Source organism: Poecilia reticulata, linkage group LG11 (assembly GCF_000633615.1).
Source record: "Poecilia reticulata strain Guanapo linkage group LG11, Guppy_female_1.0+MT, whole genome shotgun sequence".
NCBI lineage: Eukaryota > Metazoa > Chordata > Actinopteri > Cyprinodontiformes > Poeciliidae > Poecilia > Poecilia reticulata.
Window position 1 is genome coordinate 14,979,529 of NC_024341.1, and position 16,271 is coordinate 14,995,799.

The window sequence follows — 16,271 nt, forward strand, 5'->3', positions numbered from 1 at the left end:
ATAAGCATTTGCAGCTGCAACCCTGCTTGAGCGCACAGGCTGAACCTCAGGGGCTGCGCTGACATTCTCCCATGTCCTGTGTCTTGGTACGGATCTCTGCATGTGGGGCAGCAGAGAGGCCAAAGGGAAAAGGGAGCTGAAAAACCACGGCAAACGGAAATGTCAACAGAACTCCTCACATAACAGACTTCTAGTCATAAAAACCTAAAGAATATTAGGCAGGGAGCAACATGTTTGGCAGAGAAGTGCTGCATTAATAGCCAAGCGGCCTTCCTCCGACATTAGCATTAGCTGCATAGCGCCGCAGAGCGAATCCGTCTTGCTCAGACTAGAAGTGAGCTTAGAAAGCAACAAAAATGATTCTGATGAATCACTTTTCCACACAGAGCCTGCATTCTTCAAAAAAAAAAAAAAAACGTACCAGGGCCAGTAAATCTGAATCAAGGTTCTTGGCACCGAAAGGTTTCAGTCAGATTTAGCAACCGCCAATTATGCGTATTTAAACGAGCCCTCTGAGGTTAAATGACGCCCAGAAATGGGAGCATTCAGCTCAGAATAGCACCATATGTGCAACACATCTCAGTAGAAACGAGGCTGAATTAGTTTCACCTGCATTTTGAGTCCTCTTTGGTGCTACTTTGTAAGTTAGAGAGGTCAATTAAAATGATTTGAGAAAAAGATGTTCTTGGGTAGCACTGAGATTATGCTCTCTGTCATAAAGACGATATATTTGGGTTTCTGAAGGATTAAAAAAAGGTAGATATTGTGCTCATCAGCTCTTCTGTGTGGGTAAAACCCTTGATCTAAAATTCTTTAAAAGAAAGCAATGTGTGAAATCCTGGGAAATTCTAAAAAAAATGTTCTCATCTTTTTGTGATTTTGAGAGAATTTGATAAACTACAGCTGATAACACAATTTTATTGCTCAAATCCAACACTCAGCAAAGGTTGCTCCTGCTGGAATTTTTGGGAATTGTTGGAAAATGTCCAGATTTGGGCACATAGGCAGTTGACTTTAATGTCCACCCTTTTTCATACATGCTTTGTGTCAAAGCTCCTTGAAGCTGCTTTAAACCTCTTCCCTTTTCAGACTCATAATCTGCTACAATCTTCTTCCTGAAGGCCTCAGGCAGCTCTTTGGGTTTCATCGTTGCATCCCCTCTCTCTTCAATAGTCAGGAGCACAAAAAAACATAATGGCTGATGTCTAAACAGAGCAAACCTTCTTCAAAATGCTCGGTAACAATTTTCTAATCTTGCACATCAGATGTAAACGGGCCTTTGTGTAATTCCAGTGATTTTATTAAATATTAATATATCCAAATATGTAAGAAAAACGCAGCCTTTTGTGAGGTGCATTGATTTTTTTTTCACTTGACTACATGTCAAGTGAAAAAAAATATATTTAGTAAGTGAAGCTTTTGCAAAAAAAACAACAACAAAAAAAGCTGCAAAATACACAGAAGTTTTTTGAGGAAATCTGACAACGGACTGGTCCACTCTGGCTGTAACACAACACCTTCATTAACTGTAAAGAAAATAAGAGCTGGACTTCAATTACCATGATCGTCTAGCGGGGACCGGGCCACTGACACTGATGTGATACGGGCGACTGATGTTCTCTGGTGTCAAATTGTTCTTCCTGCTAAAACCGTTCTCAATCCGCTACTTCGCCGTGCGAGAGAATACGCAGCGCGCAGAGAAAACAAATTCAGCTGTGCCTTGCTAATAGCTGTGCCGTGGCTTTTACAGTTCATTTGACATTGAAGGTGTGCCACAGTGTCAATGAACCTGTGTAGTGTTTGCAGAGCGGGGTGGGTGTGTGTGTGTGCGTGCGTGCGTGCGTGCATGTGTGAATACTCCATGTATGAACAGCTGCTATAGTAGAGGGTGATAGGCAGGGTGTTAAAGAGACAGACAGTTGCTGAAAAGTAGGAGGGGGGAGATGTGTAAGCTGATGAAATGCAGGATAATCTCAGCCTTAGGCAAGAACGCAGTTAGTATCACTACGTGCATGGATCTGTGCGTGCATGTATATGCTTGGGTGAATGCGATCAAAACTTGAATTAAATCTTATTTGTTGCATCTGATTTGCTTATACACCAATCCCTTCGTGCTAAACAGCCAACAAACTGTTGTCGACTCTCAGACGTAGCGCGCGGCTCCTGCCTAATAAACACCTGCGACTTGGAACGGTGTGAAATATTAGAACAAGCTGCGTCTGCAGCTTTTCTTGCCATTCTGCTGCGGGTCGTGGGGTGTGCATGTAACCATGTCTCCATCTGCTCCCCTGTGCAAGAGGCCTACCTCGGAGGCAGAGGAAGGTGAGGAAGTCCTCCGTCTTGGGCTTGCGCCGCGAGAGGTCCTGGATGGAGGAGGACAGGGAGGAAGAGGAGAGCGACGAGAGGGACACTGACGGAGCGGCGGACAGGTTGCCGTTCACGTTGCCTGTGTCTGCCACTTTGACTGGCGTAGTGCTGGGCGAGTTGGGCTGCGACTGGGCGAACTTCCGCTGAGCCTGGAGTCGAGGCCTAAGAGGGGGAGAAAAAAAAAAAAGTTGAAGTTTTTGAGGAATTCTTGTACAAATTTATATTAAGACCTATTTTAGTAGACGATGAAAGCAATTGCACCTAATGTTCAGTTTGTGGAAAAAATAAAATAAAATACTGATAATATTCCCATATCTGTTCATCATTGTGATAACTTGGAGACACAGGCTCTCACCAGCTGACATTAGCATAGTGAGTGGGTGTTTGCTTATAACTGACACAGATAATTACAGGAGCACAGTCTCAGGCATGTAGTTTCGTTCTGTTACTGCCATGCACGAGTTAGACATAGAGACTGTGGTGAGAGTGGAGGCTGATCATAAACCATTTCATTAAGAAACATGACAGAACTTGTTTTTTTTTTTGTTTGTTTTTTTTTTGCCCGTTTACTATAAAGTTTGACATTTGGTGGATCGATGATTATAGTTGAAACTCCCAGCAGATCAGCAGGTTCTGAAATACTTGTGTGTTGCTAACTTACTGATTTTCTCACTCATTTAACCCGTGTTCAGTCCTAACTAGTGTCTGTGGAAAACACCGACAACAAATAAATCTAGAAAGTATTTATTTCGCAACAGTTGCTTTGATCAGCCAACTTGGTGACGTTTTCTTTTTATTCAGAAAGGATTTTGACTCCTCCAGCAAATCTCACCAAAGACCCACAAACCAGAGATTTCCACCTGCTATCAGAGACGTCTAGAGAATCTGATATGTAAAAACATCCTGATGTCTTTTCAAAGTGGAAAGCAACTTCTGACCGATCTCCAAACAGTCAATGTGGGATTTAATTTTCATGTTTTCTTTGCCAAATTTCTGCAATCAATGTGATGTTATTGTCCATCTTTAATCAATCTGGATTAATAAAGTAGACTGTGTACAAAAACTGCAAAACTGTAGTTAAAAATGTTTGTATTTTTGAGACTTGTAATGACTACTATGTAGGCCATTAACAAAAATTCAAATTAAACATAAAACTGAATACATACAAACTAAACCAAACTTGCTGCATAAATTTTGGATAAAAGAGGAAAGTTAAAATTATGACATGAAAAAAAAATCAATAGAAGAAAGTTTGTGGCTCTAAGCATATTTACAGTTACTTTTTCTCACTCCTGTAAGCATTATTCATTTCGTCCTCCAATCAGTATTTCAATTGCAGGCTAATTGCACCAATAATTTTTCAGTGATTTGCTGATGATGTCACTGACCAACTTTCAAAGAAACCATTAGCTACTTTCCCGGTCAAGGAATGAGCATCACTAGCCAACCCAGATGGACATAATTTTGGTATATTTTGATAAATGAGGTGGTTTGTATTTAAAAACTATACCACTGATCCATCTACTGGATGACAACTGTATTACAGAAGTTAAGACAAGTCTGTGTTTTGGTTTTTGCCTGACTATAGCAACCCCTCTCCCTCCGTCATGCTAGTAGTTATCCTTCTTTCAAGTGGATGATGAAACAGAGGCTCAGCTGCAATACAAATCTTACTAAAAGCTCAGTAAAAAAAAAAAAGGTCTACATCCCTCAGCACCTAATGTTGCAAACAATCTGACAATCATGCTAAACGCATCCCAGACATCACCATTTTCTTATGCTCACACTGTTGCACTCAGAATTATTATTTTTTTTGCTTCTGTCCATTTCAATATACTTTGTGGTGAAGGTGAAAGCATCTCCTTTCCTTGTCTGTTTCCACCTACTTACTCCTTTCTGCCTCTACATTGTTCTTGGCACACAAAGCCTTCAAAATATCTCTGCTGGTTTCCTCTCACTTTATTCCTCAGTACATGTCAGCCGAGGCAAGAGTGAGAGCAGACTATATAAAAAAAAAAATAAAAAAAAAAAGCATGTGCCTGGAAAACAAAAGCAATGTCTCCTTCACACACCTGGATGTGGACGCGGTTACACACAAAGTACAAACGTCCCAGACGATCAGGGGCCACACAGACCAGAATGCATGCCTCAATCGATTAGTGCTGCTTCAACGTGTGTAGGGGTGTGTGCGTGTGTGTGTGTGTGTGGGCGGGTGCGAGAGCGAGCAAGTGCGTGAGCTATACTATAAATGTTGAGGAGCAGCGATAAAAGCAATATGATATCCTGGTGTTATTTGTCAATTTGCTGCGGAGCGGTCCAAGGTAACAGGAGATAGGATCATGTCTGGAGAACACTCGTGGTGCATTTGGAGCAGCCGCTGAGAGGTTCAGAGCTCCGATTACACTCCAATCAGAGAACAGTGCTGAGTTAAAACGTGTCAATTTCCTGCCCTGACATGGGCTCAATATGTGAGAAATTGAGAAATGATTGCTCAAACATTGCCCGAACCTCAACAGTAGGAGGGCCAGACAATTGTTTGTACTTTGTCTACCCCAACATCTTTTAATATTTGAACACAAACAAGGTTATGATCAAAAAATGTAAATCCCCAAAGTTTATTACAGAGCTGCCTCAATCGGAATTCAAACCCAGAACCTTCTTGTTGTAGAGGCAACAACAAGGCTACTAACCTGAGAAAATAACCAAAATCCTGAACTGTAAAGCTAAAAAGACAGACACTAGTAACATAAGACGAGAGCTTTGAACAGGAGAGAAGAGCGGTACAAGGTGGGGGGGCGGCAAGACAGGCAGACGGGAAGTTGGGAGCGCGGAGGTTTGCGTGACTGTAAGAATGGGGTCAGAGAGTGTTCACTAAAGATAAATGAGGAGGAAGGAGAGGAAATAGACAGAGAGGGAATTACAAACACTAAAACCAAGATATGTGATAATAGTTTCCCACAAACACGGGGAAACAAAAGACGTCAATACATCAGATGTCTCTTTTCCCTCCCCAGCCACTGCTAAAAAATTTTTTTTTTGTTTGCTTTCAAGCAAAACATTTTGGATCTCGATAGGAATGCAACATTAACAAACACTGGACCTGCTTATTTAGCTACTGCGGAGAATTACGCAACTGAGGATTTTTTTTGTTTGTTTTCTCCTATGGCTGTTTATGCATTAATTAAACTTTCATCCTCTTGTTTACTAAAAACTAGCTCAATAAAAAAAACAAAAAAAACCCACTTTCTGTCTCCTGCTTTGGCAGCGTAGGCTCACCTTACACTGTCGGCAGCAGGTCTGTTCAATAGCAATGGATACAAATTACATAGTTTTGTTCTTACACAATTTAATTTATAATTATTGGCACAACAGGTCAGAGTAATTGTAAAAAGGTAACAAAAAAGCACATCAATATCAACTAAATGTGCCTCGTGCATTTGCAGGCCTTCCCCTTTTGAAATGTCCTGGCTGCTGCCTGCTGCTTGTGTCTGCATGTAATTATGTGACTGTTTGCGCATACATATAAAATATCAATCTTTTTTAAATCACCATGCACGTAATGCAGGCATAAAAAGCACAGCATGTATCAAAATGATTCCTCAATGCTCCTAGTGACTAAAGCACAGGCTGGACTCAGCTGTGTATAAAATCCTCTTTGGGTAGTTTTATGGCTTCAGTCGAAGATGAACGGGATTTATCAGCTTAAAAGAGAAAGGGAGGATTGGCGAAGGGAGGAGAATATTTGACACAAACAAAAAAAAAAAAAAGGAAACCAGAGAATATGACAACAACCAGAAATTGTAAGGAGGAAGAAAATCAGAACTGAAACACAGAGGCGCTAATAAAGCAATGAGATTACTGCATCCTGTCTAGACACCCAACGCCGGCTTGTACAAGAGAGTGTCAGATCCCCCCCAAAAAAGTTCTTGTTTAGCTTGCAGCACATTCAGGTAATTCTCCTGAAACTGGACTGGGTTCTATTCTTGCACATTGTTTATATGCAGCGTCAGTTCTCACTGCGTCTCTTCCTTTTAATGATATGCTGGCGGCAGAGAAGCCGGCTGAATAAAAGGTAATAAAAAGGGATCTGCTTCGCTGATGATGTGATAATACGAGGGGTTTACGGAGAATATAAAAGCAGCTGATTAGATAAATAAAGCCGTAGCGCTTCGTATCGCGGAGACTACAACTCTGGCAACAAGTAATTATTTCAAAGGTGACAGCTCTTGGATGAAAATATCAGACGCCGAGGTAAAAAATTAATGTGCGACGAAAAGAGGAGCATAAAAACACCAGTAACATCTATTTAACACCTTAAAATCCATTAGCTATGTTGTTGTTGTTGTTTTTCTTAAAGTACAGCAAATAAATCACTGCTGAGCTGCGTCTGATTTGCAAATACATTGAATGCAAAGTCCAAGTGAGCGCTCAGAAATCAGCACGGAGATAATTTGCAGTGATGGGGCTTTTTTGTAAGTTGTCCCACTGCGCCAAGAGTCAGGTGGCAACATAATCCCACACTGAGTGGGGCTGAATCCCCACACTGTGTGCCCTGGCGACTTGCTTGTATATGTCTCAGTCAGGGGACGTCCCCTTCCCGAGCACGATGATCTATGGTATACTTATTGGTAAGACACCATAGAAGGAAGGTCAGGCACACGCGTGGGTTAAAATTAAACTGATCGCATTGATTTAGAAGAACAAGGAAGAAAAGGCAGAGAGAAGAGGAAACGGAGATTCAATCCGTTGAGAAAGAAATGGAGATTACTGCAGGATGTCCGTACTCATGCCTTTCTAATCCACTCATCTTCCACCCCTTTCCATTTTCCTGTCCTCATGTCTAATAATATACACATACTCCCAGTAGGGATAAAAGCTGAAGAATTGATGATCCTACCAGCAAACAATCCCTGCAAACAATGGCAGAACATGTGACACTAATGAATGACTAATGAAAATTGAGAAAGCCGTGAGTAACACTTGAACAGTAAAACCTCTAGATCAGTTTTTGTTTTTTTTCTTTCCCAACCACTTCTGTAGAAATTGCTAAGTCGACATGACCTCCTCACATGCGGTCAGACTTGCAAGACTTCGCAGAGCTTCTTTTCTGAAAAGGTGGCCGGCATTCACCACGGATTTCTGTGGCTAACAAAAACAGAGGTTTAGGTGCACACCCCTAATCCTCAGTGTGAGAAGCAGCATCGTAAACAGAGAGCCGATGTCTCCCGGCCTGCCAGAGCATACCAGCAAAATTCAGCGTGTGTGAAACTGGATGACTGAGAAGTAAATTTGAGTTCAGTTGTTACTACAACTGACAAACGATTTAATAAACCACATGACGTATAACCCTGATGGGAGACTCACTAGCAAATTTAAGAATAGGATAGGGGAAAAAAGTCATTGGATACATGAAGTCCACCCACCAATATTTCACCCCTGATTAATCTCAGGAGGACTCTGAGGGGGTAATATGTGATTGCGTGATGTAGTGATATTGTAAAAAGAAAATATGCAGCAGCAGCACCAATGCATGACCTTCCAGTGTCCATCTGATCTGAGAAATAAATTGATCAACAAAATGATGCAGGTGCAACATACTGATGATCTAAAAGAGGTTCATGCTTTAGTTTTATAAGACTAGTATATGTGATTAGCTAGGACTGAAATAGATCATGTGAAAGTTTATTAAAGTGGAGACAGAAAAGCTGACACTGAAAATGTTTTCTTTCAGGTTCTGCATATTGTTAGGGCTTATGTTGAAGAGTTAATATGTAATGTGATATAAAAACAGAATACACTTAAAAGTATCAAATATTGGCTACTGACAATACTATCCAATGAATAAAGCAGTACGTTTATTGAAATCAAGAACATTCTTGTGATGGGGAGAAAAAAAACTCAAGTGGTTTATTTTAACTGAGAATGCCCCCAAACCCTTTTATAGTGTAGACAGTTCCTAAAATCATATTGATCTTCATCTCCCACTGCTTAAAAAAAGTCTCAACTCTTTAAAATACTGTTCTTACTGAAGGAGAGACAGTGTTGGCTGCTGCAGCTCCGTCTGGCTGTGTCATGTGACCTTATTCTTTCCCCATGATACAGATCTATGCTAAAAGCAGCTAAAACTGTAGTAATAAATCTTATGATATTTGAAGCAAAATGCTAAGATTCTGGAGCAGAACAAGTTTTTCTATAAAAATGTATTTCGAGATGGGACGTGCACAAAGGTTTTACAGGCAAGTTATATTAAGACAGAGAGCAAAAAATGCTAGCATTAACTTAGCACATGACAAACAATTTTACATAACTACATCAGCAGGAGCAAGACACAAATTTTGCCAAAACGTTTGGCCAATTAGTTTGAGTTAGATTTATGCACAAAAATGTAAAGCTGCCCCGTTGTATCTAGGACAAAATATCAGTCACTGCCAAGAAAAAAAGAAGAAGAAAAAAAAAAATCAGCAACTGCAATTTTCTGATCTTTGGCGAGCATGAAATGTAGGACGCAGTCATAATACTAATGTACACCATCCAACACCAAAGCTAGCTGAGCTTTCAGGCATTTGCGTGGCGTTGACTTTAATCATGCAGCAGATGGGACGATACACTGCCAGACGCCTTGCTCGTTAAATGATGGATCAGGACTGTACCTAATTTTAACACATTGAAGACATTTCTCTTAAATACCTGATATGTCATTACAGTTTACAGAAACGGCACGTCCCAGATAGGCATGGCCTGGATCCTCAGCTGCACAGAGCTGGCGGTCATGTGTGTCAGCCTGTGTGGTTTGGTTTCAAACCTTTGCTGTACCACTGTAACAAGATATTCGGATAAGGGCAGCAAGGGGGAACACGAGCTACTTGCCCCCGTGTCAATTTGTGGCACTTTTAAAGCGCTCTCGGTACACCTTCAATGGGGCAGAAACAGCAGGCTGATCTTGAGTAGGTGCAAGCCAAACATGGAAAGCCGAGTTAGGTGCTCAGCCAATAGAACCTAAAACAGCCCATCTAATCGTTAAGCTACGCTATAGAATAAAAAAATAATAAAAAATCTGCCGTGTATTTTAAAGTCTTTCACAGAAACCCGATCCACATGACTTAAGAAGAGTCTTAAGCTTCCAACCATATGATTTATACTGGCATGAGCCTGAACTACAATCAGACTTTGTATCCCCTCTCATGGTAAAGGTTAAAGTTTGATGAGAGGAGCGCTGATCCAGAGTCCGTACCTTAGGGGGTGTATTAATTGGCTCCAGATGGCCCACATGGTCCTGATAAAAATGCTACCTCACTTCAGCTGGCTCCGTACAAGCACGAGCGTGTATGCGCCTGGATTCATTTCATCCCCACAAGGGCCTCACAAACGCATGTGTTTATGTGGGCAAGAGTGCATGTATGTTTATAAGAGAGTATTAATCTTGACAAGACGCATCTGTTTAACCAAAGCCACCGTTTACTCAGCTGTTCAATGTAAATTTATATTGCCTTCTCTCCTCGGATCAAACCCATACATAAACCGGCCGGTACACGAGTTTCCTTAAGCTTGCTGTGTTTTTAGAAAACACAATGTATACAAGAGGGTGTTAAATGTGGGTAAATTGGCGAAAATATGCAAATATTGTTTTGGAGCAACAATTACAAAGGAAGGTATAGCAAAACATGGACGACGAGCATGACCGCCGCACTATTTCAACGTGTTTGTAGCTCTTCTGTCCCTATAGATTAAAAGGGAGAAATGGCGCTGCGGTGAATTGACCCAGCAACCCCTGTGCCCATCACACATGCAAAGAGCTGACCTATTGACCCGAGTCAAATATACACTGAGCATATGCACATCGGAAACAAATAAACTGTTATTAGTCAGCGATTCCTGCTGCTTTGAGGTCAAATTGGTGGCAATTTATTCATGAGGTAATATGTGACAATGAATAGAGCGAAACAAAAAAAAAAAAAAAAAAAAAGAGAATACTGCCAAAATCATTAGCATAAAAATTACCTGAAGTGAAAAGTAATTTGAAACACTCATTATTGTTATTTCTACTGATCGTTTAAATTTGAATTGTTAAAATGAAAGATTGTAGAAAACAGAATATATTTATTTGCATTTTTTTGTTATTAATGTCTCCAATTGACAATAATTTCAGCTCCTGGTACTTTTTAAATACTTTGTATACATTTTTCAACATGGTGTCCATCAACTATGATGAAATGCTCATATTACACACTGTGAACACAAAATTGCAACCTTACAAAACTGTAGAAAGTGGAATAAAAAAAAAAAAACTATTAACAGAATAATTAAAAAATAAAGTAAAAATCTGAATTTGAAGAGGAAGTGTATAAATGTCATGGTGATCTACTTGTTTTCACATATAACTGCCCAATATGCTCTCTACATGTTTAATTAATTAAAAGCTGTTTTTGTTTTTCTTCAAAAAAGGCCATTACTTAGATTTAGGTTATTATACATAAAAATGGTCTTAAATGACATAATTTCTTCCTCCAAAAATGAGAGGGATTCATCTTCAAACATAGTTTTCACATTTCTGGCCAAAACTTTGGTTCAAAGAAATGACCAAAATGAGTTTGATGTATATAAAAATGTAAAGAATTCATTGTTGATCGCTTTGTGTTACCCAACTGTAGACTTGAATGTGTGGAAGCATCAAAAGGTCGACATTCACTGCAAATAAAAGGTATAAACAGGCCTGTGTGTATGTAAATGTAACCTTGCCCCCCCCCCACTCCCACTTTGACTGAAGTAAATGATGAGCGCAGATAAGGAGATAAAGAGAAAAGACATCTTGAAAACAGATTAAGCTGATGTCTGAATATATAAATGCTATATTAGGTCAGAAAGAAGTTCAACATTGTTCTTATTGTCACAAATGCTAATGTCCTGCACTTCTGATAAATGCCGTGACCAGAACTACCCTAAAAGGGAAAAATGCAGACGTTCAAGCTTGACGTCTCCAGGGAAATAAGAAAAAAAATACTTATTTTTTGCTTTTTATTTTGTCTGAAGAGGAAAAAATGCGTCATTACTGACTTCAAGATGACAGTGCGAGTATTTACAATAAATTTACTGAGACTGTTGCTGAATTCTGGACCAAGCGCCTGTATGCTCCCTGCATCCATCTGCAGGTGACTGCGAGCAGCCCTGAATTTTGTGACCACGCTGATTGCACGACCCTGCATTAAACAGGACGGAAAACCACGTTAAAGTTTGTTTTGAGGAAAGTACAAACTGAGAAGCTAAATGTTGTGCAGCTGACCCAAAATTAAAATAAATTCAAGCATGTGTGTGTCGGCAAACACTGCTCTGGTTTCAAAGGAGAACAAGCCTGCCAAGCAACTCAAATGAAGGTCATTTGTGCAAATAGAAGACATCCACAGCAGAGGGTACGAGGAGGAAAAAACAGTCAAAGTTTTAAAATGAGCTGTACAGTTAAATTACACAAATGCCCGGCTATAAAACAAACCTTTGATTTTGTAACCTTGCTTTTACCACCTAATGTCTCTGTTATTACAATAAAACATAAAAAAAACAACCTACAGTATATGGGGTTTAGATTGAGTGGCGCATTAAACAAATTTGTTATTTTCTTTAGTTTTCCTTCCAAAGTGTTCTTTGGTTTGAGGTTTTGGAGACAAACACAAATGTGCAAATCATTGGGAGAGTAAAAGAGTAAACAAACAACTTACAAAAGCCTTTTTTAAACTGCTGTGGAATAAGCAGAGACAATATTTGTTGGTGATTCCATTTTCAGAAAGAAACCCAAGTGTTTAAATTGCCCATCAGACGAGTCCACGTGTGATTCTGCTTTGTTCTACGTATCCGTCGCAGTATATGAAGAACTAATCTGTATGAAACACATTAGTGTTAGTGTTTTACATCATCTATCTGCTTTGTATTCTTTTATCCATTAGGTGTTGGTACTACAGCAAGGTTGTGCTATATATACTTTTCATGCAATGCCAGCTAAAAGAAATCAATAGTCGCATTAAGGCCATTACTGGCCTTAAAACACACTCGCAGTGTGTGTTTGTGTGCGTCCATACACGGTACATGCACGTAATCCTTCATAAATGGAATCGGTGATTATGCATCACTGACAAGAGTCATTGGTTATGCTAGACAAGTGTGCGTATGCGTGTGTGTGTGTGTGTGTGTGTGTGTATGTGTGCGCGGCGCGCTCGCTCTTGGCATTCATTAAGTTGAAACAAAACAAGCCGCAGCAGCTGAGTGTGTGTCTTGGCACAGACAACAGAGAGAAGAGATTCAAAGAGAGCCAAAAGTGGGGTTCAGTGAAGTGAGAAAGGAAAGAAAAAGAGTGAGGCAACGCAGCAAACAAGTTAAGAAGTCTAAGAGGGCCACTCAACTTGTGATCTGCACAATCACACTCCAGGCACACTTTTACCAGACCTCAAAAAAGTCTGAAATCCTTCTTTAAGATCAGACGAGTTGCTTTAAAACGGCGCCGTTCTTCTAATTCGGGATTTGATGAACCCTAAACCGCTAAAACAAATGAGCTAAAGGAACTGCAACTTAAAGTTACACAATGTTGTTCTGGTGACTATAATGCATACAGGATGAAGGAGACAGCAAGGCCTTAAGTGGACAAGAGCATTTCATTGGAAAACGTAGACAACCCTTTGGAAGTCTTAGTCGAGATAAAGATTAATCTTTACTTAGAAATGCAAACGGAGGATATGGTTTTTGTAATTCTAGCTGCACAAACTGCTAAAAGGTGCAGTGCTAAGATGCTAAAGGCAATTTAAAATGTGAACTCTGGCACAATTTAGTTTTTTATTTTGAATTAATAGTAAAACAGTTTTATGATGACTATAATTTCCCTCACACAGTGTGAAATCACCTTCGCTCATAATATGAAACTAATAACAGCTTGGCCAAAATTAGCACCGGAAGATCAAAGCTTTATTTAATTAAAAAAAAAAAAACTGAAAGACACTTCTTATAATTAGATCTCCAACACAAAACTGTTGTGCATACTCCGTTTAAATTCAGCAATTAAATGCATCCAAAGCAGAACTAACAGTAAAAAAAAAAGTGCTGCAATTTTCTAAGTAAATGTACCAATGTTGAGACAAACAGAAACTGAAAGGATGTCTCAGACACTTATTTGGTTTTCTCTAAAGTCTGGACAAGAACAGGATGTTTTGTCTGAGGCATTTAAGCATGAGGTAGAAGTGGGAGATTTCAGCTTCGATGCATTTAAGAACAAGAATTTTTTTTTTCCCGGTATCTAACCTTTCAGTCACTGGTCAAAGACAGTCAACTTAAAACCATTTGCTTAAATGCTGCAGACCTGAAACCAGCTTTGACAACGACTTGTGTATTTCAAATCTGCCAAACCTTTGGCCGCTTTACTCGACATTCAAACCGCAAATCTTTACAAGAAATTAAACTGCATAGATGTTTTCAGATCTTCAATGAATTCAGCTTAAACTAAATTTTGCCATATCCTTTGAGAGCAGTGAGATGTAATTAAGATACCAATAAATATAGCTGAAAACTGACTCATTTCATTTCTCAGATGATGACTAAGTGTGAAAATTATGACTCCTATTTTGAGAGGCATTTCCTCTAAAAGCTGTGCATTTCGTGACTCACATAATGTATGGGGAATGCCAATAAAATACATTTTAAGTAAAAGTAGGCCTTTTCACTGACAGATTCCAACTTGATTTTAATACTGGGGAGGGGGGGATTCGAGCTGGGCTTTAACTGGGTCAGTAAACCATGGCGAAATATGGTGTTAGCTGATGGATGTGTGTTTGGAGGGCCAAAGCTTGGCAGGAAAACCCCATTTGGAGAATAAAGTGATGGTGGCGAGAGGGCTACAATGAGCTGGCATGTCTAGGAGTGACTGCCGCCAGTCTTTTTTGGAGCATGGGAAGGCAAACACAAAGTTGATCTCAAAGACTTATAAAGGGGGGGGGAGGTTGCTTCCTGCCAAAAATCACTCGCACCTGTTCCTCTGTCTCTCCATGCTGCCCCACCCAGCAGTCTACTCTTGATCCCTTCATCTTCCCCACAAAAAAACAAAAAGTTTTTCTTTTTCACTCAGAGCTGGACACAGATAAGCCATAGATAGGCCACTGCCAGATGAATAAGCCCCTGGCATAATCACAGTTGGTCCTGTTCAGAAGCAGCTCCTATACCACAGCAGCAGAGTCATCCTTCATACACAACGCCTGAATAAAGCTATTTAAAGAGGGCATAAGGCAATACCAATGTCTGACCAGACTTGTGTTTTGTATGGAGACAGAAAGCTTTTCTATTCTGTCTTGTTTTCATCTATTTGTGTGAAGCAAAGTAAAGAAAAAAACAACAACAATGAGCTGGTCTGCAGCTGAACTGTACACAAAGCAGAGGAATACCGGCTTTCAAAATCAGAGAAAATAATTTTCCTTCCTGAGTAAAGACGGGCCTAATTTTAGCTTTGCTAGTCATTTAAGCCTAACAATTACTTAAAAAAAAAAAAAGCTTGGTTGCTGCAGTCGGTAATCTTGAGTTCACACACAGACATCTTTATTTACAGCTAATCATTTTGATGGACAAACAAAACAAAACAATTTCTGAAAGATATCAGTGGATTAATTTTATCCATACGTGGTCAAAACTCAGTCAAATATTTACACACGCACTCATTTTGGTGCAAGCCTGTCGGTTTTAGCGCCACGCTGTGGGTCTGCTTCACTGCCTGCGTTAGAGTTGGATTAAACAAAGTGTTGGAATAATAAAGACTCCAAATTCCCTAATGTCACCTATAATCACCAGCTACAGAGCCAAAACTGTGAACAATCCCTAAAAAAAACCAACCATGTCTAATAGAGAGATTCAAATTTCTAGGCACATAGATGCTAAAAGCTTGCTAATGGCTACAAAAGCAGGTTGGTCTGACTCTGAGTGGCCCATGTTTTTTTCTTGGAAAAAGAATAAATCATCATTGAAAAGGCTCAAAATTTTTATGGAACCCTAGAAAACAGTACATCTCTCTTACTGTCTTACTTTCTAAACCTTAAATAATTTCTCCACTTTCGTGCCTTCTTCGCTCTTTAATTCATTCAGCCGTCAAGGTTTTAGTCATTTTTATAAATTTGAAACCCCAAAAGGGCCTTTTTCATTTCGGTTTCCTCCTGAAGCGCATCGCCGGCCGGCCCTGTGGACGCCTGTTTCGCAGCCAGGTAGGACCTACAAGTTGCAACGACCACGCTGAGATTTCGTAGCGTCGGTATCAAATGACAGCTCGGAGGACTCGAGCAGGTGCTTGACACGCAGTGAATGGAGCCTGTATGCTCATTACAGGGAGACATCTGCTGCGGTCCAGCCCCCTCCTCGCCCACAAGTCCCACTCTCCCCCCGCCTGTTCGCCCCCGTCCAGCTTTACCCTGATGTTTGGACGCCCTGTCAATGTGCGGGAGGCACCGCAACACACACACACACCCGCACATCGTCTACATTAACACACACCCACCCACGCCACCCACTGTAGCCTTGTTGAGGGGTAAACAGTAGAAAAATCCGGTTGCATGGCTACGTGGACGTGAAGGGAAACGCCAGCATTAAGGCACAGTAGCTGTTTTAATTCTGTTTTGCATCCTATGAAACATAATTTACAGTAAATCCCATTTCTCAGATTGTCATCGTCGAGCTGAAAGCTTCACATTTTCCACAGATTTTTGAGAAATCACTACCTTCTACGACCAATTTCAATTATTTTACGCATCGCATGACTACCATTAAAACAAAAATACATTAATACAAATACGCAGGCTGGAAATTAACAGCGTATTGTACTGTATTCGCAAACACTCAGCAACAATCTTTTCAGAGGCTAATTATAAATGATTGAAATTAATTTGCTCTTAAACATC

The 16,271-nt window shown here is 40.1% G+C and overlaps 1 protein-coding gene across 1 annotated transcript in view; it reads right to left on the bottom strand.

Moving 5' to 3' along the window:
- The window catches only part of jarid2b (jumonji and AT-rich interaction domain containing 2b), a 112,755-nt gene that overhangs the window by 32,096 nt on the left and 64,388 nt on the right, over positions 1–16,271 (bottom strand). Inside the window, exon 4 of the mRNA XM_008422063.2 lies at positions 2,306–2,529. Coding sequence (XP_008420285.1) covers positions 2,306–2,529 — 224 coding nt within the window. The remainder of the gene's footprint in view (positions 1–2,305; positions 2,530–16,271) is intronic.